At 42.5% G+C, this 17,735-nt stretch overlaps 1 protein-coding gene across 9 annotated transcripts in view; it reads left to right on the forward strand.

Annotated features, from left to right (window-relative positions):
- Nucleotides 1-2,117: 2,117 nt before the first annotated feature.
- SUN1 (Sad1 and UNC84 domain containing 1) overlaps nucleotides 2,118-17,735 on the forward strand; it is a 32,262-nt gene continuing 16,644 nt past the window's right edge. For 5 of the 9 annotated variants that reach the window (XM_071571335.1, XM_071571339.1, XM_071571340.1 and 2 more), the window contains exons 1-2: nucleotides 5,836-5,919; nucleotides 12,451-12,547. In XM_071571335.1, the coding sequence (XP_071427436.1) occupies nucleotides 12,471-12,547 (77 nt within the window). In that variant the 5' untranslated portion in view covers nucleotides 5,836-5,919; nucleotides 12,451-12,470. Of the gene's footprint in view, nucleotides 2,172-5,474; nucleotides 5,566-5,825; nucleotides 5,920-7,522; nucleotides 7,788-12,450; nucleotides 12,548-17,735 lie in introns of those variants that run through there. The other 4 variants (XM_071571338.1, XM_071571337.1, XM_071571336.1 and 1 more) reach the window with 4 other exon arrangements.

Consider the following 17,735-nt stretch of genomic DNA (forward strand, 5'->3'; position numbering starts at 1 on the left):
TGTTTGGTGGGCGGGGGTTCAATACCTTTGTAGTGTATGAGTTTCTTGTATTCTCAGCTGCTTGTCTACATCATTGTGGGGCAGCATGCTGTATATTAATTGCACACACAAATCATGGAAAATCAGGATGCTGATATGGGGGGGGTTAATTATTTGTATTACAGACAGAAAGTGCTCTTTGGTTTCTAATTCCCAAGTGTCTTGGCTTTGTATTGAGTCTAAAAACAGACTCAGTGGGGGTTGCTCATACTTCGTGTGCTGTAGGAAGTCCTTGTGTTTGTTTGTCCTTCTGACCTAACTTTACCTTTTCAGGCTTGTGACATAATTGTTAACAAACCCATGATCTGTTTACAGCAATATCTACTTGCATTCTCAAAGAAATATTTGAGACAGATTACACACACAGGATAACTCTTATTCCCAGCTTAAAAGCAAAGTCAAACAAACTTCTGGCCACTTCTCCACAAAATACAAGGTTGCTTTGAACATGCTCCATAAAGGGGCAGTAATACTGACCATACAGAATAACTGAGTAGTTCCTTATGGATCCAAAAGCTATTGTGCATTCCTGTAGAATAGGATACTCATTTTAGATCCTTTGTACTCTCTTTGAAGTTGACTTTTCTTTTAATAAAAAGCCAAAGTATGACTGTTCCTGTATTGAGCAGTGTTTTAGTTGACTAAAAACTATTAACTATTTAACTCACTGTAACTGGAGGGGCAGCTGAAATTCATAGAAGGTGCAATGTGAGTGAAGTAAATATCCCTAGAAAACATTACATAGAGGAAAGTGGTTGTGGAATCTTCAGCCTTGGAGATATTCAAAACCTGACTTAACACCGTCCTGGGAAACCTGTTCTATGTGAGCCTATGGGGCAGGAGTGGGACTGCAACATCTCAGGGGCCTCTTCCAGCCTCAGCTATTCTGTGATCCCATGCAATTTTTTCCTTACTCTAATCAATGATTGGAAAGCCAATTTAATTTGAGTGGAATGTTACTATCCGAGCAGAGCCCTTGTTCTCTAAAAAAGTAGCATTTCAAAACACTTCAAAGCAGCATTCTTCCAATACAACCTAAAGTTTCACTTCAGCAGCAAGAACCCAGTTCTTATGGTAAAGTTCTCTTGAAAGTCCTCCAAATAAATCCTATTTAACAACACTACTACTGACATGTTATTTTTACCTTCCTATGTTGACAAAATTTAGATCCTTTTACCACTGACTGCAGTTTCATGATACTGCAGTAGAAATGTTGGGCAGGTGCTTTTAATTACCCTCATGTTCTAACGAAGTGTTTGCAAACCCAACATCAAATGTGGGATTAGAGAAGAGAACATTCTTGGGTGAAGTGGAATCTAGTCTAAAGTTTTTCAAGATGTTCTAAAGTGGGTACACAGATAGTAAGAGCTGAAGTATTCATCAAGCTTGATATCTTCAGCAGGCTGGGAAAATTTTTTTCTCCATATGTTGAACATTTTGTTATCTTTCAGACCAGTCCATTGTGGGATGCCTCCCAAAGAAAAATCACCGCATCATCCACCAAACCAGCTTTTTTTTCAGAGCCAGGAGAGCTTGTTGAATTGAGTATTCTACTAGTCCTTCTAGAGACATGTTAAAAACCAGCCCGATCTTGTTTGTGTGTGTGAGACAAAATAAGTATCTGCCACTGAGTCCTTTTATTAGAAAATCTTCTGGGCATATCACTTGATAATATGCTGACCCTGCTTACACTTTACCACTTCAATTTATAGCCCAAATTTCTCAAATACCTTACAAAAACACACTACTCTTGAGTCTTCTGTGGAAGGTGGATTTTAAAGTTATTTTCTTTGAGGCTCAACTTTTTCAGCTTCAATCTTTTACTGTATCAGTAGGAACACAATTGAAATGTACAATTTTTTTCCCTATTTTGCCAATGAGGTATTGTAGGTACTCAATTTGTGTTCATTACAGAATGTCACTAGAACTATATGCATTACATAACTTCTAAGCAAGGACAATTTTGGGGGGCAGAATGTTTATCTCAAACTTTCAGACACTTTAGATAAGCACTCTTTAGCCCTGCCCTTCCTGTGACGAACAGATGTGCCTCTGTCTTCATCCTTGTAAGCTAGAAGACCTCTTGTGGAGGATCCTGGGACTTGGATTCTCAGCAAAACAAAGGGATTTTGGTAAGTGCATGCATTTGTCTAACTGAACATAGACTCTTCTAAATACTTGTTAACTATTTTAAATAGATTCCATTATTTAGACATTGAGAAGGCACCTAGACTTGGAGAGAAGGTCTGCAATCAGAGAGCATTTTTAGGAGAGGCTGGGGCTGGGGTTGTGTATGTAAAGTATGTTCCAGATCCATCCACTTCTCATCCATGTGGGTCCTTGCAGGTTTCCTTAGAAATGCTTTTGGTGGATTGCAGACAGGGAGTCTGCAGGTGCATTGAGTCATGTTGGCCCATGGAGAAGGTGCACTAAGGCACCTCTGTGTGTCTGTTGGCAGCCTGCTCTCAGAGACTCAGCTCCAGTTATGGCTGGAGAGTTATTATAGAGCGCTAATTTCTACATATAGAACTTTAGCTGCTACAGTATAATAACTTCTCAGTTAAAAATGGGAGTTACCAGAAAGAACTAATATAATACATAGTACAGTTTTACTACATACTATTATAGTAAAACTATCCTATTATAGTATAGTATAACCATAATAGCTATTTTTGTCATTATAGTAGAAGTTTATTTATTTATTTACTATACATATGTTATTATAGTATAATAACTCTAGTTCTATATATAGAGGTTAGAGTTCTGGTTATCTTGCTGGGGAAGCCCCTTGTCTGCACAAAACAAACACACTAGAACATTGCCCCAGATACAAAGTAACATCTTGGCCTTGGAAGACAAATGCTGTTTTGAGAGGAGCCAAGTTTCTGTTTCGTTTGCAGAATCTGTCTTAGGATTCCTGCATGGAAAAGTGAGGTGTTGGCTAAAAGAGCAGATCAGAGCTGGTCCTGGTCCCGGTGGATACACCAAGGACTGCTCCATGTCTCAGTCCTTCATGTGCAGGTCTAACCCTGTTTTAAAAAGACACAAAAATAAAGCACAAAAATCTTCATTATTAGGCAGCTGAAGGATCAACAAAAATTACAGTTAACAAGCTTGTGTCCATTTACTGGGATCAATCCCCCAGAGAAGCAGTAACTGAGCTGAAGCAGCAGATGAGAGCTGTGAGGAGAACGGCTGCTCTGCTGGTCTGCCTTGAGTGTAATCGGCTTTTCTTGTTAATGTCTGAAATCCCCTGTAAGTCAGGACGATGGAGATCTAGTGGCAAAACTGACTTGAAGTGCTTTGCAGCCCCCTTTACCTGGTAACCTAATTCCTCTGTACAGAGCACTCCTTACCTGTGGCTGAGAGTGACGGTGTAGGGAAAGGGCCCTGGGGAGCTTAACCATTAAGGGATGCAGAGGGTGAGAAACTTTAATGAGAAAGAAATCAGATTTCCAGCTATTCTAGGCAATTTTCATACTAACACATATATCTGACCATCTCCCCAGCCATGGACATAAAGGTCACCACACTTCCAACCTGTGCAGCAGCATGCCATGCCCAGACCCAGTGCTACCAGTCAGAAATACATCACTGCACTGGTTTCTGTCACAGTCCATTTGCACCTTCAATAGTTATGGGGACTTGCCCCTTTTGATAGCAAAGACCAGAATGTGGAGCAGAACAGGTTTGCTAGGTGTGACTGCAGGAGTGCACTGGGAATGGGAGTCATGGTGGGAAGGAAGAGAGCAGTAATATGGGAATTGCCATGGGAAGGGAAGAAGAGGTAGAACTAGAGAAATGTGGACCTTGGATTGGTTTGCCCTTGTATTGCAGTTTCCCTGTACCTGGTGTCAGTTAGAAAAGCTTTTTTCCCCCCTAAATTCTTAGCTGCCTTCTACAATGTTAAAACAACGATTTTTAACATGATCAATTTTTATTCTTATTGACAACTTTTCTACACACTTCAGCTTAGACAATAAAATGAAGTGAGCCCACTTTACATTCAGAGCTCGTTGTTGGATGCTGAGAAACTTTGAAAGAATTTCTGTTTGCCTCAGAGCAGTTTCTTCTGAAAAGCGGAAAAATTAACTCCCTGTGTGTACCAGCTTCTTTTAACAAAACCAGGACATCTGAACAAGATTCCCTTAAATCCTTGAAGCTAAAAAAATATTCTATTGCTCCTCTTAGCTGTGGAGTGGAGGGAAAGCTGAGCTTAAGTCATCGTCCTCCATCCAGCCTCTTGGCCTGGTCGTGATGGAAAAACAACTGCTCAGGACAAGTCAGAGCAGTGCGGGGAGCTGGAGCAGTGCCCAGGGAGAGGGACGTGCCTTGTCCTGCCAGAGCTGAGCGCTGCCTGCCCTGCCTGGGCTCCTGGGGAACAAGCGGGGAAACATCCCTGAAAAGGCCTGGTCTCACCACCAAGGAATTTCAGGGAGATTTAAGAGGTGATTTTGCCCTGACTATCTTAAGCCTATAAACATTATCTGCTCTAAGGACAGGAAAACAGGTGCGGAATAAGTACAGAAAGAGAGGAGTGATCAGAAAACTGATTCTACAAAATACTCAGCCACATGCAGAAAGGAGGCAACTGGTGAGGGGCTGCACGTCTGGCCAAACCTCGCACTTGTGTCAGCTCAGCTTTGGCTGCAGCATCTTGAAATTGTCACATAGCCGGAGCAAAGCTCTTCTAAAAGAAACAGCAATTGCCCAAAATCAGTGCTGCATCGACATCAGTCAACACCTTAAGTAAATTTCTTTATCTTGCATCTCTGTTTCTTAAGGATTAGCTTTCACCCACTTTGTATCCAAACACTTGGATTATTTGATAATTACATACTTATTACCCAGTCTTTCCCAGCAAGCTGAGTCATTTCTCACACACAAGTAAATAACAATTCATGGCCTGATTCCCCTTTCCCAAGTGACACATTCGCTATTCCGTTCCCTGCCATTGTACCGTCCCTACCCACAGCTCAGCATTGGCCAGGCCCACAGAACTGCGGGCTCAGGAAGACTGAAGGCTCAACAAAACGTGTCTCAGGCACAGGCTTCAAATTCAACGTATTTGCATACGTTCTCCAAATATTTACACAATGGGACTTGGTTTTTTCCCTGCCAAGAGCCAGCTCCATTCCGGGAAGTGCTCAAGGCCGGCTTGGATGGAGCTTGGAGTAACCTCGTGCAGGGAGGGGATGTCCCAGCTTGTTGTAGGGGGCTGGAACTGGATGGGCTCTAAGGTCTCCTCCAACGCAAATCATTCCATGATCCAGAGGTTTCCATAACCCGGTGTTGGCATCGCTGAGCCTCGTTTGGACAGCGCAGGTGCAGCCGAAGCGCCTCAGTCCCACCGGGCAGCCCAGCCGGGGGTGCTGCGCTAGCACCAGTCTGAGCGGAGAACAGCAGATAAAAGGGAAAGAAAATCGCGAAAAGGCAGAGTGGGAAGGAAACAGCGAGGGAAAATATGTAAACACAGGGAGGGAAAGTCAGTGTGTCAAGCAACACAGGCCGGAGTGAAAATCTGAGGTAACTCTCCCCATCTCTTCACTGCTCGCTCCGGAGGCTCCATTTTGCGGAGGGGCAAGGCGAGGCTGAGGCAGGCCTGGCTGTGGCCGCTGTCGGGGGCGGGAAACGCCGCGGGGAGACTCCGAGGGGAGCCGGAGGAGGAGGAAGAGGAGGAGGAGGAGGCGGCCCCGGCCCGCGTGAGGGGCCGCGCGGGGCGGGCGCTGAGGGGGCGCTGGCGGCACGCGCCGAGCGGGCGGGGCGGGCACTCCCGGCGGCCCCGGCAAAGCGGGCGGGGCCCGGGCAATCTCTGCCGCCGCCGCCGCAGCTGCTGCCGCGGCCACCGGCTCCGCCTGCCTTTCGCTGCACCGCTCACAGGTAAACCCCCGCTCCCCGACCTCCGCGTCGCTCAAGGCTCAGGCCGCGCTCCCCCCGCCCGCCCTCGCAGCGCTCAGCCCGCCCTGGCCGTTGCCAACCGCCCGCGGTCACCGGTCCCGCCGCCGCCTCTTCCCGCCGGGCAGGGCCGCGTGTGGCGCCGCGCGGGGCCCCTTCGGGGCGCCGTGTCCCTCCGTGCGGCCTTCCCCGGGCGGCAGTGCGGGGGAGGCAGCGGGGCGTGAAGCGCTGCGGGCGAACGCCGGCCCCTCGTTAGCCCCGAGTTCTGCGGGTCGGCGCTGGGAGGGAAACCCGCCCTGCTCGGCTGCCCCCTGGCCCGACACCTGGAGGATTTCCTTGTCAGAGGAAACTATAACCTGCAGCTTTCCGCCCTGACTGAAAGCGAACTGATAAGTGTGGGGAGTGCCGAGCCCTGGTGCAAAGGTATGGTGCTGTGATGGGTGTTGTGGTCTGGTCTGGGCAGCACAGGGAGGCAAACCTGTTCCCACCGTCCCCCGCTGTCACCTGGGGGCAGCTGGTGCCTGCGAGCAGCTTCTCTGGGGAGTGTTGTTAAACAGGCTGGGTTACTGTGAAAGAGTTTGGCATCGCTCGCCGGCAGAGTGACTGCTCGTGTTTTTACAGTAAAATGTGGTGTTCTCGGTGTGGTGCCCGTACTGAGCTGTGTTCCGCATGTGGTGGTCACGTTTGGCAGCTCTTCAGTGACCGCAGGGCTGGGAGTGCCCGAAACACGGAACTCTTTGGAGGCAGCACCTGTTTCGTGATAGGCTCCAGATGTTTTATGTCTGCTGGGGAGAAAAAGTATTTGGTTTGCCTTATTTTACCTTATTTTATTTTAAGATGTATTGTTGATGTTATAGGGAAGGAAAACCTTAGCTAGCAAATTCAGTGTCTGCAGCACTTGCAATCCCCCCCCCCATCCCACCGTCTGGTTTTCAGTTTAATATTACACAAAAAGAAAGTGAAATCTTTGCTCATTAAAAAAAAATGTTCTGTTTCAGTGCTTTGCAACTGACTATTCCCGGCTTTTACTTCTGTTGAATTTACAACTTGACCTTAATGTCCAGTTCGCGGTTTTACACGAGGGGTGTGAATTACTGTTTGCTGGTTTTCATGCCAGTGTTGTGGAAGTGAGTTGCAGGGGGTTTTGTTGTAAGTGATTTGGACAAGAGCGTTTTATTGACAAGCTTAGTAGGTTTTTTACGTTGATGTGTTAGTAGATGTGATTTGTGTGTGTATATATAGATATATTTGTATCTGTCTATATATATATCTTTCAATATATTTGGCTGACTTGTGAGTTGGTGATTATAAGTTGTGGGCATTTTAGCCATTCGGCTGTAGGTGTTGGTTATAAAGAGTAAGGTGCTGGGTTTTAATTTGATAGTTAACACTGGAGGTGTTTCATTGGGCAGGTGAAGCGCTCAGGACCGTGACACGGGAGGCAGAACACGCCTTTTGTTGTGTGCCGGGGCCGCGGCCCCGCAGGGGTTAAAGGCGGTGGGTTTGGCAGCGCCGCCGCCTCCAGTGAATTCAAACTCCGCGAGTGACGGGGAGCGCGGGGGCCGGGCCGGATCCCTCGATCCTGCGGGCTTTGTTGAGGCCGGAAGCCATTTTGGGATCCATGGAACAGCATGTCCCGCCCGCCGGGAGCGCGCCCTGAGCCCCGGGCCGGCTGCGGGGGCGGCCCCGAGCGGAGCCCCCAGCGCGGACCCCGCGGGCGCCCGGGCCGGGAAATGGTGTGTTCGGCTCCCGGGCCCGGTGTGTAAACAATGAACAGGCGCGCTGATTGTTTCACCACGGCTGAGCGTGTGGCTGGGTTCCGTCAGCCTCCCTTTTAAAAAGCGTTTCAAGAGGTACATAAATGTGAATACGCGGTGTCGCTGCTTTGTGATGAGCCTGGGGTTTGTTAATAGCGCTACGGTTTGACTCCTGTCTTTGGGGGTTTGTGCCATAATGCTCAATGGTAACGTTTCCTCTAAAATACCAATTATATTGATTGGGATTTTCGTGTTTGTTTGCTTTTGTCTTGCTCTTTTAAAGGAACAATAATATTCTATGAATGTATGTTTTAATAAAATGTTGATTTAGCTTGGAGCTCTTTGCTCTTCAGCCTGTTTAAACTAGTACTTAATTTGGTATGTGGAAACATCCTTTGTGGAGGATATTTACTTGGGAATTCAGCTTTTGAAACAAAAAATAGGGATTTTATTTGTTCTTCTCAATAATAGAAGAAAATAAAAATCGAAATTACAAATTTAAAAAATGGCTTGCTCTCAGGACTTGATGGAGTTGCATATTCCAGTTTCATTGTTCTTAATAATTTGCCCAAAAGTCTGCTTAGCATTAGTGGCATTACTGTGTTAAATCATAGTGACTTAAGCTTAGTTGGCTTTGAAAGGTATAGGGTAGCATGGGTTCTAGGTGAATAGTACTGCCAACATATCTCTTAGACTTTAAATAATTTTTTACTTCTTGTGATGTAAAAAATAAGACATGCTGTCTTGTAGATTTTCTCATTCTCTAACAGACTTTGGTGAGTATTTCTACTCTGCCAGGGTCCCATTTGTGAAGTGGCAATTAACCACTTCCTTTGTGATAAAGGGTGTTCCTGAGGAACTGCCTAGACAGTATGTTTGTGAAAGTCTGTTTATGTACCTCAAAAGTCGTAAGTGAGGATTTGTCTCAGTCCTTGCAAGGTATTTGTAGTGCATGTTCAGTGTTTGGTTCTGCTCCGCTTGCCTCGTGGCGGTTCTGTGCCTAAAGGCCAGTAAAGGCCACTCGTGGAGCATCTCATGGCTTTTGCTGGCAGCCAGGATGGTACAGAAAGCTGTGGCACTGGGGGTTTTGTTGAGGCTGGCTGGTTTGGAAAGTGCATGTCAGATAAAACAGGCCTACAAGGTAGTGGGCAGCCTCCTGTCACTCAGATGCCTCAGAGTCCTTTAGAGACATCCAAGGGTCCCTGAATGAAGGTAAATTCTGCTGCACTGATTGCAGGAGTCCCAGTGCTTCCTTGTGTTCTGACTTAGAATCTGTCTTCTCCTTCCCTTCTACTGTGCTGATTTATTGTAACATTGAGTCAGTTGAATTGTAAGGGAGAGATGAGACTTGAGATAATTGTTGTTGTCTGCTTCCCAGAAAAACCCAAATAATCCATTTGTTTCCTCTGCAGGATCATGAAAGTTGGCTTGTAAGCTGAGGCCCATCTAGTGTCCCCTTGCATTCTAGCAGAAATGTGTGCTTCTCCTTAATTTTAAATTAAGAGAATAAATTCTCTTTAATTTGGGTGGGTTTATTAAAGTATACTGATTACTTGGGGTTTTTGTATAACTACATGCTTAATTCTTGCACTATACATCCATTAGGGCCTAGAAATAGATGTTTATGGGCTGCTGAAGAAGCAAAAAATATTGGGCCTGGTAATGCTTGCAGCACATCTGATGCTAAAAATCTATGTGGATCTGAGTTCAGACAGGTCTGTGGTACCTAAATCAGAAATGTGCTGGGCACCCAGAAGTGTTCAAACTGGAACTGAGTACTGTGTCTACCTCCCAGGTGCTCTGCCAAGTTTTGTGATTTTTAGATTTTCAACATAGTTTATTAGCATGTCTCTTTCTGTTCCAGTTGTGTGTGAAAGTTTCATAAGCAAGAGGAATGCTAATACCTGGAAGGTGGAGTGCTGTTAAACATGAGTGAACAAATTAGAGGGAGTTACTGTCCTCCACCTACCCACCCCTGTTCCATAATAAGTGTATAGAATATTTTTAAATTAATTAGGTTGATCACTTGTTTTGAAGAGATGAATAACTAAAATTAAGCTGTTGAACTAATATCCAGGTTTAAAAAAAAATCCACTTTCACAGTAAATTTTAGGTGCCCATTTTTGAAAATTGTAGTGGTCATCTCTGAAGATGATTTTTCAGTTCTCTTTTAAGTCAGGCCTGTGTTGTTGCATGAAAAGTTCAGTAAAGGTTTTCCCCCTTGAGTCTGAATTGATTTTAGAGCATCAGACAAACAGTGAATCAAACCAACCGCTTAAATCTTCTAAGAGTGATTTCTGAGTGTGGTGTTGAGATGGCAAACCTGATACCTTTACTGGGGAGGTCGGTGCTGTGAAAACTGGCCATTAATAGACCTACACATGGATCCCTCTGAGGCTTTGCAGTCAGCACTGCCATTGGCAAGTACCTATTTTATCTATAATAACTTAATGATACAATTAAACTCTTATCAAATAAGAAATAATATTTAAATTCTAGCATTTGATGTCTTCAGAAGTCAAGTAAACAGAGAACTGGTGGTGAAGGGGAGAGAATAGGAGAGAAAATGAGCCAATATGTTGTTTTTCAAAGTGGGCCGTTGCCCTGCCCATGTGGGCAGCAGAGATGGGGAGGAGCTGGGGAGCTGCTCAAAGCTCACTCGCATCGTGTCAAAAGGATTGTATCAGCTACTGAGTTGCCAGTTTAAAACAGGTTTTGTGATTAAATGATGTGTGCTCAGTACACACACTAGCTCCAGTGGAAACTAAGCAAGAGGTTTCCGTAGCTTGTGTATTAAAAATCCTAATTTGGATGCACCAATTCAAACAGATCAACCTTAATCTTAGTTTTGAATTTCAGTAGGCATATTTAGGAGAAATATATTTTGCTGTTCTTTAAAGCAAGTGTTACCTGATATATTATCAACATCCTTCATCTTGAAATTCAGTGTATTTCCACTTCTGTTACTGGAGACCCATTGCTGTCTGGTCCCCATTTCCTATGTGCTAAATTGAGCTCTTATTTGTTGATAAAGTCAGGCAGCAGTTGTTATGTATTGTAGCAGAATTTGCTGCTTATTCTAGCAAGAGAATGAGAGTGCTTTGCTAATACTTCCGCACTACTGATTTAAGCTTCCTCTAAACAAACAACAAATTTTACATACGAGCCAGTGAAAGCATTATGGCTCTGGGACAAATGAAGTGAGTGTAGAGAAATACACTTACAGGAAATGCATTCTATAATACTAAAAAAAAAAAAAGTAAATAGCAGAAGTGAGACCTTATTTTTCATTAACCCCACAAATGCATGGGAGGGGCTTGGGTTCAGAAAGCTACAGTGTGTAGGCCTGTAAGTTTTATTTGTGTGAAAACAAGAAGGAAACTGTCTTCAGTAGTAATGGAAATACCTGCCTGCCTTACTGATTTGGAGGCTGAAGATGGACTGACTAAGAGCATTTTAATGTTACGTGTACAGATTTCTTTTTGAGCTGCTTGTACATGTACCTGTCACACTTCATTTTGTCCCTCTCTCTTTTGTATATGTAGCTGTACAAATGACAGCTCTTATTTCAGCACAGGAAAGTGCACCTCCAAAATGAGACACTTGATGTTTTGATTATAAGAATTAGAGTGTAGCTGGGGATATTTTTACCCTAGTTTAGGTATGTCATCACAGATGTGTGGAATATCTTTTACTGCCCTTGAAACAGGAGCTGTAGATAATCTGAAAATAGCCAGGATTCTGCTTTGCTAACCATGCAAATCCCTTTTTGTTGACCACACATAATCTATTGCTAGAGAATCTTTTCTAGAAAAGCAAAACTTCTCTTGTGGCTAATAAAACTGAGAAGAACTCAAGGATTTTGAAAATATTTTGAGCTTAAAAGTCAAATTGTTTGTAATACCACAAATAGTCCCCATGCAGCCCTGCAAGTTTGTTGATACAGCATCAGTTTTTATTTTGTTCCTAAAGCTGTCATACCTTTCAAAGACTTCATGGAAAGTTTTACAAGTATTGCTTGGATGATTTTGACTTGGTAGTTTTGGTTTGGGAGGTTTTTTTGGAAGTGGATGGCACTCTGGAAAATGTGCCTAATTCTAGCCCTATGAGTCATTTTGCAGTTGGCTCTTCTGCCAGGGTGTGTATTCAGTGGTTTTAATGATAGGAATAAATTAACCAATACCACATATTACAATTTTATGTGAAATGAAGGATACTCCCTTGCAGCTTAGTGGGTGTTGCTCAAAGGTTGTAGAGTGAAATGATTTGACAGTATGTAAAAACTTGTCTCAAGTTTCATCTGCATTATGCTTAGCTGGTGCACAGAGCAGCCTGTGCTTGGCCCAGTGGGCCCTCAGTGCAAAACTCATTGTGAAGAGATCTGTGAAATGTGGCTGTGTAGTTTCTAAGATTTTTGTGCTTAGCTTTTGGGGATGCCAGCATAACTTGGTTCCTGTGGAAGTGTTGTAGTGTAGCTGTGATAAGAGCTTGGCTCCTATTCCAGTAGTGTTCCAGAGAACTCGGAAATAGCTGAAAATAGAGTATCATAAAGAAGTCTCAGTCAGAAATACCCCAAGCTTCCTGCAGTGATAAGGGCTATCTGGCATTAGCAGCAATGCTGCTCCAACACTGAGAGCTCCATGGTTCTGGTAACAGCTCTTTTATTTCAATACTAACACAGGCTGAACAGTGCAAGGGCTCCTACGTTGACTTTACGTAACTTCAAGTCATTGCATTACTTTATTTTCACCTTTTACAGTATGATTTGAAACAGCCAACATGGACTTTTCACGTCTACACACGTACACTCCTCCCCATTGTCTGCCAGAGAACACTGGCTATACATATGCACTCAGGTGAGAACTCTCTTCTTCTTGTAGAGAAACTGTATGTTCTCTGAATGTTGCTCACTCTGGAGAGTTTAGCTTGCATGGTAAGTAACTGACTTGTTTGAAGGAGTGTGCTTTATCTAGCGTGGTTTGAAAACAACTGCTGTGTCCTCCATGGAGGAAAGAAAATGTGTTGAGCTAAGAGGACAATGACTAAGATAATGACTCAGTGTTTATTAGTTGCTATGAATAACTTGTTCCCGCCTAGCTACAACTGCTGTTTGATTTCTATAAATATGTCATCAAAATTCTTAGATGTTTCGTGTCTTATAACTTCTGTGTGTTCTTTCTTTTGTGGCTTGGGACTATTTTCACTTTAAAACACTGATTGATGTGCGCTCATTGCTGCTAATGTGGAACTTGGCTGGAAGTAACATATTGATTGCTTTTTTTAGCAAAACTGTTTGTTGTGTGAATGTAAAATCTGTGCTCTAATGAACTTGTTTTTTCTTGTATCTTTTTATTAAACTGACTATTATTAGATTGTTTTTCTTAAATCACTTCGGTTTTCTAAAAACTAACACTTTTTGCTAGTTTTTGTATTAGGTATTCAGAATAAATGTGATGCCCATTTGAGATTTTTAGTATTAATAAAGCAGATTGCTGTCTTGATCTATCAAGCTTTTCCTGATGTTGAGTTAGTAGTTGTATTTTGAAACAGGTATATATCAGTGAGCCTGAGTTACTGGTTTAGCTAATTATAAGTTTAAAAAAATGATTGTGCATTGGGTTGCAGTGTGAGATTGTCTTTCTCTTCTGTATCTGTAAGTCATTATTATCTATTGCATATTAAAATGGTATGTAAATTGGAGAACACTTGACTACTTGCCAACAAAACAGAAGTTGGCAAAACTGTAGAATTAAGAGATCACTGACTTAATCCTCTTGCTTTTGTGTGCTGTAAACTGTAGCATTGCCAGTTTGTTGGTGGGGGCCATGGTTTCTTGGGTTTTTTAACGACAGCCTGATGTTGCTGGTGTTGCAAAATGTGATGTGTTTTGTGTTGCATCAGTTGAATTGCAATTCTTTGTGAATCTTATGAAAACCATTTGTAAAATGTTTGTTGAGTATAAGTGGGTTTACTAAGATGAAGGAAAGCAGGCAATGAAATATGATTTATGTGCCCTGTATAGGACAACAGTTTCACTACTGTATTACTGAGATGTTTCAGTTACCTCTGTTTTGCAAACGTACCTTAGAGAGTAGCTGAAATATTGTAACTCCTGGCGGGTTAATCTTTGCTCCTGTGGTGTTCATATCCAAAGCTCATATCCCAACAAAACTGTGGGCAAGAAGAAAGGAAGATGCAGAATGATAAATCCTATTGGACATCTGGAGGATAGTTCATTAAGACTATGGTGGGATTTGTGTAGAAGACAACTGGAGTATTTGTCTTCCTGCATAAATGTAGACTGTTGTTTTGCAAAACAGAGAACTTATGAAGAGGGAGGGTTGTGTGCCTTGAAACTTTGTAATTTACCATTTTGCCATGTTAAAGTGTATTAGGCATAGGTATCCAGATATAGATAGAGCTGGATAATCTGAAGTTTAATAACTGACTTAAAGAAGGCAAATATAGTTAAACTGGTTTGTATGTATTCATTGTAATTCTTCCTTGTGTAGAAAGGAAGGGCTGGCAAGCACTTTCTTTAAAATTTCCTTATGAAAAATTCTGTGAAGCCCCATATATTAAAATAATGGGGGAAGATGACTTGGTACACTGACCTGACAGTGCTTTCAGGATGTCAGGAGTGTAAACTACAGTCTTTTGAGCAGAGTCTCACTCTGTGTCTCCTTGCTGAGTCTGTGCAGGATGCCCCTGTATTACTGTAGCTCTTCCTGCCCTGGGTCAGCAATGTTTGAGGAATCCGAGGAAAGGGAGAGTTGCTAATCAGAAATATTTTCATGTTGAAGTTCATTCCTTCTCTCCCCTTACTTGGGTTTGTTTTGCTTATATTCCAGTCTGGTTTGTTCTGTCTTCGACAATTCAATTTTTACAAAATCTGCCTGAGAGTTTCTTTTAAAAAATTGGCTTGTGCCCGTAGCCCTGCAGAAAGCAGTGCAGGGAAGTTTGATACCACAAAGCTATTAATAGAGTTGGCTATGACTTATTAATAGAACCTATATTAATACTCACTGGAATTACTGCCTGTTCATAACTGTAGTGTTTCAGCTTTGTGCTTTTAGTCCTTCAGCCCAAATCAGAAAAACATTAAACTGATATACCTAAATAATCTTTATCCTCCTCCAAATGCAAGTCAAACTTGTGAATCTCACCCACTTGTCAACATATCATTTACACCCCCCTCTTAAGGCTGATCTTTCCTTTTAGTCACTGTCATCTTCTAAGCTGTGTTGTCAGTTTGGGTGCCTTTAGCATTCACAAATATGGATTAAATCAATAAGAATTCAGTTTGTTTTTTTTTCTTTTTCTGTGTCAGAGAATTCAATCAGGATGTAACTTTCTGCAAAGTTGTTGAATAAAATCCTTAGGGGGTTTTATGTATGTTCTGGGATTGATGGAAGCAATAACTAAACAACTCAAGATAGTGTCTGTGCTTGGTTGCTTGGTGTAAGTAAAGCGCTGGTCACAAAGCAAGTGAACGTTTGTCTACTGCTTGTGTACCTGTGTCCATGTCAGAAGATGTCTGTTTAGCTGTAGTTCTCGAGGTATATTGCATTTATCTGTTATCTTGAACAATCAAGGACATCACTACCCTTTTCATTCTAAGGCATACCTATAAATAAATAAATGACATTTAAGGTCCCTCAGAACAAAGCTATAGGTATGCTAAATTTGCAGACCTCATTCTCATTCCACTTAGATATTTATAACTTGAAAACTCACTGAAGTCTAGGACATTCTTATTCTGTAGAAGTTCATGTGAGGGAGGTATCAAGGTGATGGAAGCTGGAAATGTAAGACTAGATCCAGTCAGCAGCCCTGCCAGCAGGCACAGGAGCTGTTTGTTGGGGGAAGGAACCAGAGTCCTCACTGCTTACACAGGTTACCTAAAAGTGTAGGCTAATTGCATCCCACCTTTCGATGTTTCTTGGTTAGCTGTACATATTGCACAGGAGTATTATCAGTGTACAGGTTCATTTCTGGCCCGCAGAAGGAAAGACAATGTGTTTTTATTTACTGTAATCTTTTTGTTAGAAGAAAAAAGGCCACATTCCAAAGCATGGAAAGTGAGATGGCAAGTTAGGAGACTTCTAGGTACTGTCCTACTGACAGAGGACAGATAATGTGAGGAGAATTATAATCCTATGTAAATGAAAGACAATCTCTTTTTGTTTAAAGGGGAAAAGATACTGTGATTCTTTAGTATTTACTTTTTTAGAGAGTGGAGCCCAACTCCAAGCTCTGTATTCAAGCCACATTGATATAAATGCTCATTGAGATACTTGGTAACAGCAAGTGTTCATAAACAGAAACAAATTGAGGCTGGTCACAGCTGTCAGCTTGTTCTGTGTACTTTGTGTTCCTGTGAATTGAGTATCTGTAAGAAACGTTGGGAGAAGATGAAGAAAAGCAAATGCATAGTGGCAAGTGTAAATAGCAAAACTGGGTTCTGAAACAACTGTTTAGGGAGGGACTCAATAGGAAACTGTTGTGGCTCTGACCCTTTCAGAATAACAACAGGAGGAGCCTCATTTAACCCGTATTTCCACTTCACATCTGTCAGTATGTGAGTCATCTATCCTTAATTTTTACAGTTTTCAGAAGTACTGTGTCCTTTAGTCTACAGTTAGGTAAGTACATGAGAAAACTTGTCATTTCTTCTCTGCCTTCCAGCCAAATGCAAGCAGGGCTTAATAAGCCTGATGTAAATAGCAGTGTATCCTGAGTTTGTTGTGAGCTGTGCTCAGGCTCCCGCCTTGCACAGGGTTGCACTGCACGTGTCAGCATGAGCAGGGCAGACCAGTAAGATCCTGCACACAGTGCCAAACACCTGCCATCAAATCTGTGCACCTCTGAGCAATGGAAGAAGTTACTTTGGACAGATTCTGGTCTGGCCCTGTGAATGCCCAGCTGCTGCTGGAGCCATGAGATGTTTGCCTGCAATTTGCTGTCAGGGTTAGTTTTTTAGCTGAAAGACATGCAGTTTGTGTGCTCTGACACAGTTCTGTCTTGTGTGCTTTACTTTGCATTGGGGAGCAATGAAGAAACTTGCTTCAAAAGCACCGTCTTGTCAGAATTTCATCATTACTGTAAATGTAGTTCCAAGGCCTTCTGATGTTAATTTACTTGTATGCCAGAGTAATACAATACATATCTTACTATGGCTTTGTGATGTTCTGAGATCTTTAATGGTTGTATAAGAAAACTATTTCCATTAAAATATTTTTGCACAAATATCATTTTTTAGTAGCTGTTTATATGTATTTTTAAAGGGAAACATTCAATTTCAAATACAGATTGCACAGTAGAATCTACTCATTCAGATCCAATTTGCTTGCATGTTTTTGGGGGGAGTTTTGGGGATAAGGAGCTGCTGTTGATAACAATACCTGGTTCAGCTCTTCTTTTAAAATAACAAATGAAAGCCCCCAGGAATAGTGAAGTAACTGCTATTATATCTGTGTATATACTTTTGGCCAGAGAGGGAATAAGAGTCCCTACAAAAGCTGGCCTAGGGCAGTTGGCGTTTGGATGCTGTGGGTCACAGCGCTGAGTGGTTCCAGAGCCTGACCTGCTGTGCAATGCTCTGTGCAACAGCCTGTGCTCACTTACATAACTGAATGTTTCCCTGGGTTGTTAGTATTAGTGAGAATTCTGCCTCAGTCTAAACTTCTGCTTTAGTAAATGTATTTCTTACAGGCTGCTCAGTTTAATCTGTTTGTGTCTGCCTTTTGTTGCTGGTTTGTCTTCACTGTAAGTTTTCATGGAGGTTCTGGGACAATCACATGTCAAAATGTGGAGTTTCCAGGTTAATGATATGAAAGTTATCTATGCATAACTTGCCTCTGTGGAGAAAAACAGATTGAAGTCTCTAAACATTTTTTGTTTGTTTAAAGTTAAATATTTCTAATGATTTGCATTAAATTAAGATACCTTTTTAAGCCACTTTTTTTAAAAAAAAGTAATGGTAGTTAAACTGATGTAGTTGAAGTAGGAAAGTTGTTAAGTATCTTAAAGGAAGGAAGTTCC

The sequence above is a fragment of the Pithys albifrons genome, chromosome 16, assembly GCF_047495875.1.
Source record: "Pithys albifrons albifrons isolate INPA30051 chromosome 16, PitAlb_v1, whole genome shotgun sequence".
In the NCBI taxonomy this organism is placed as follows: Eukaryota; Metazoa; Chordata; class Aves; order Passeriformes; family Thamnophilidae; genus Pithys; species Pithys albifrons.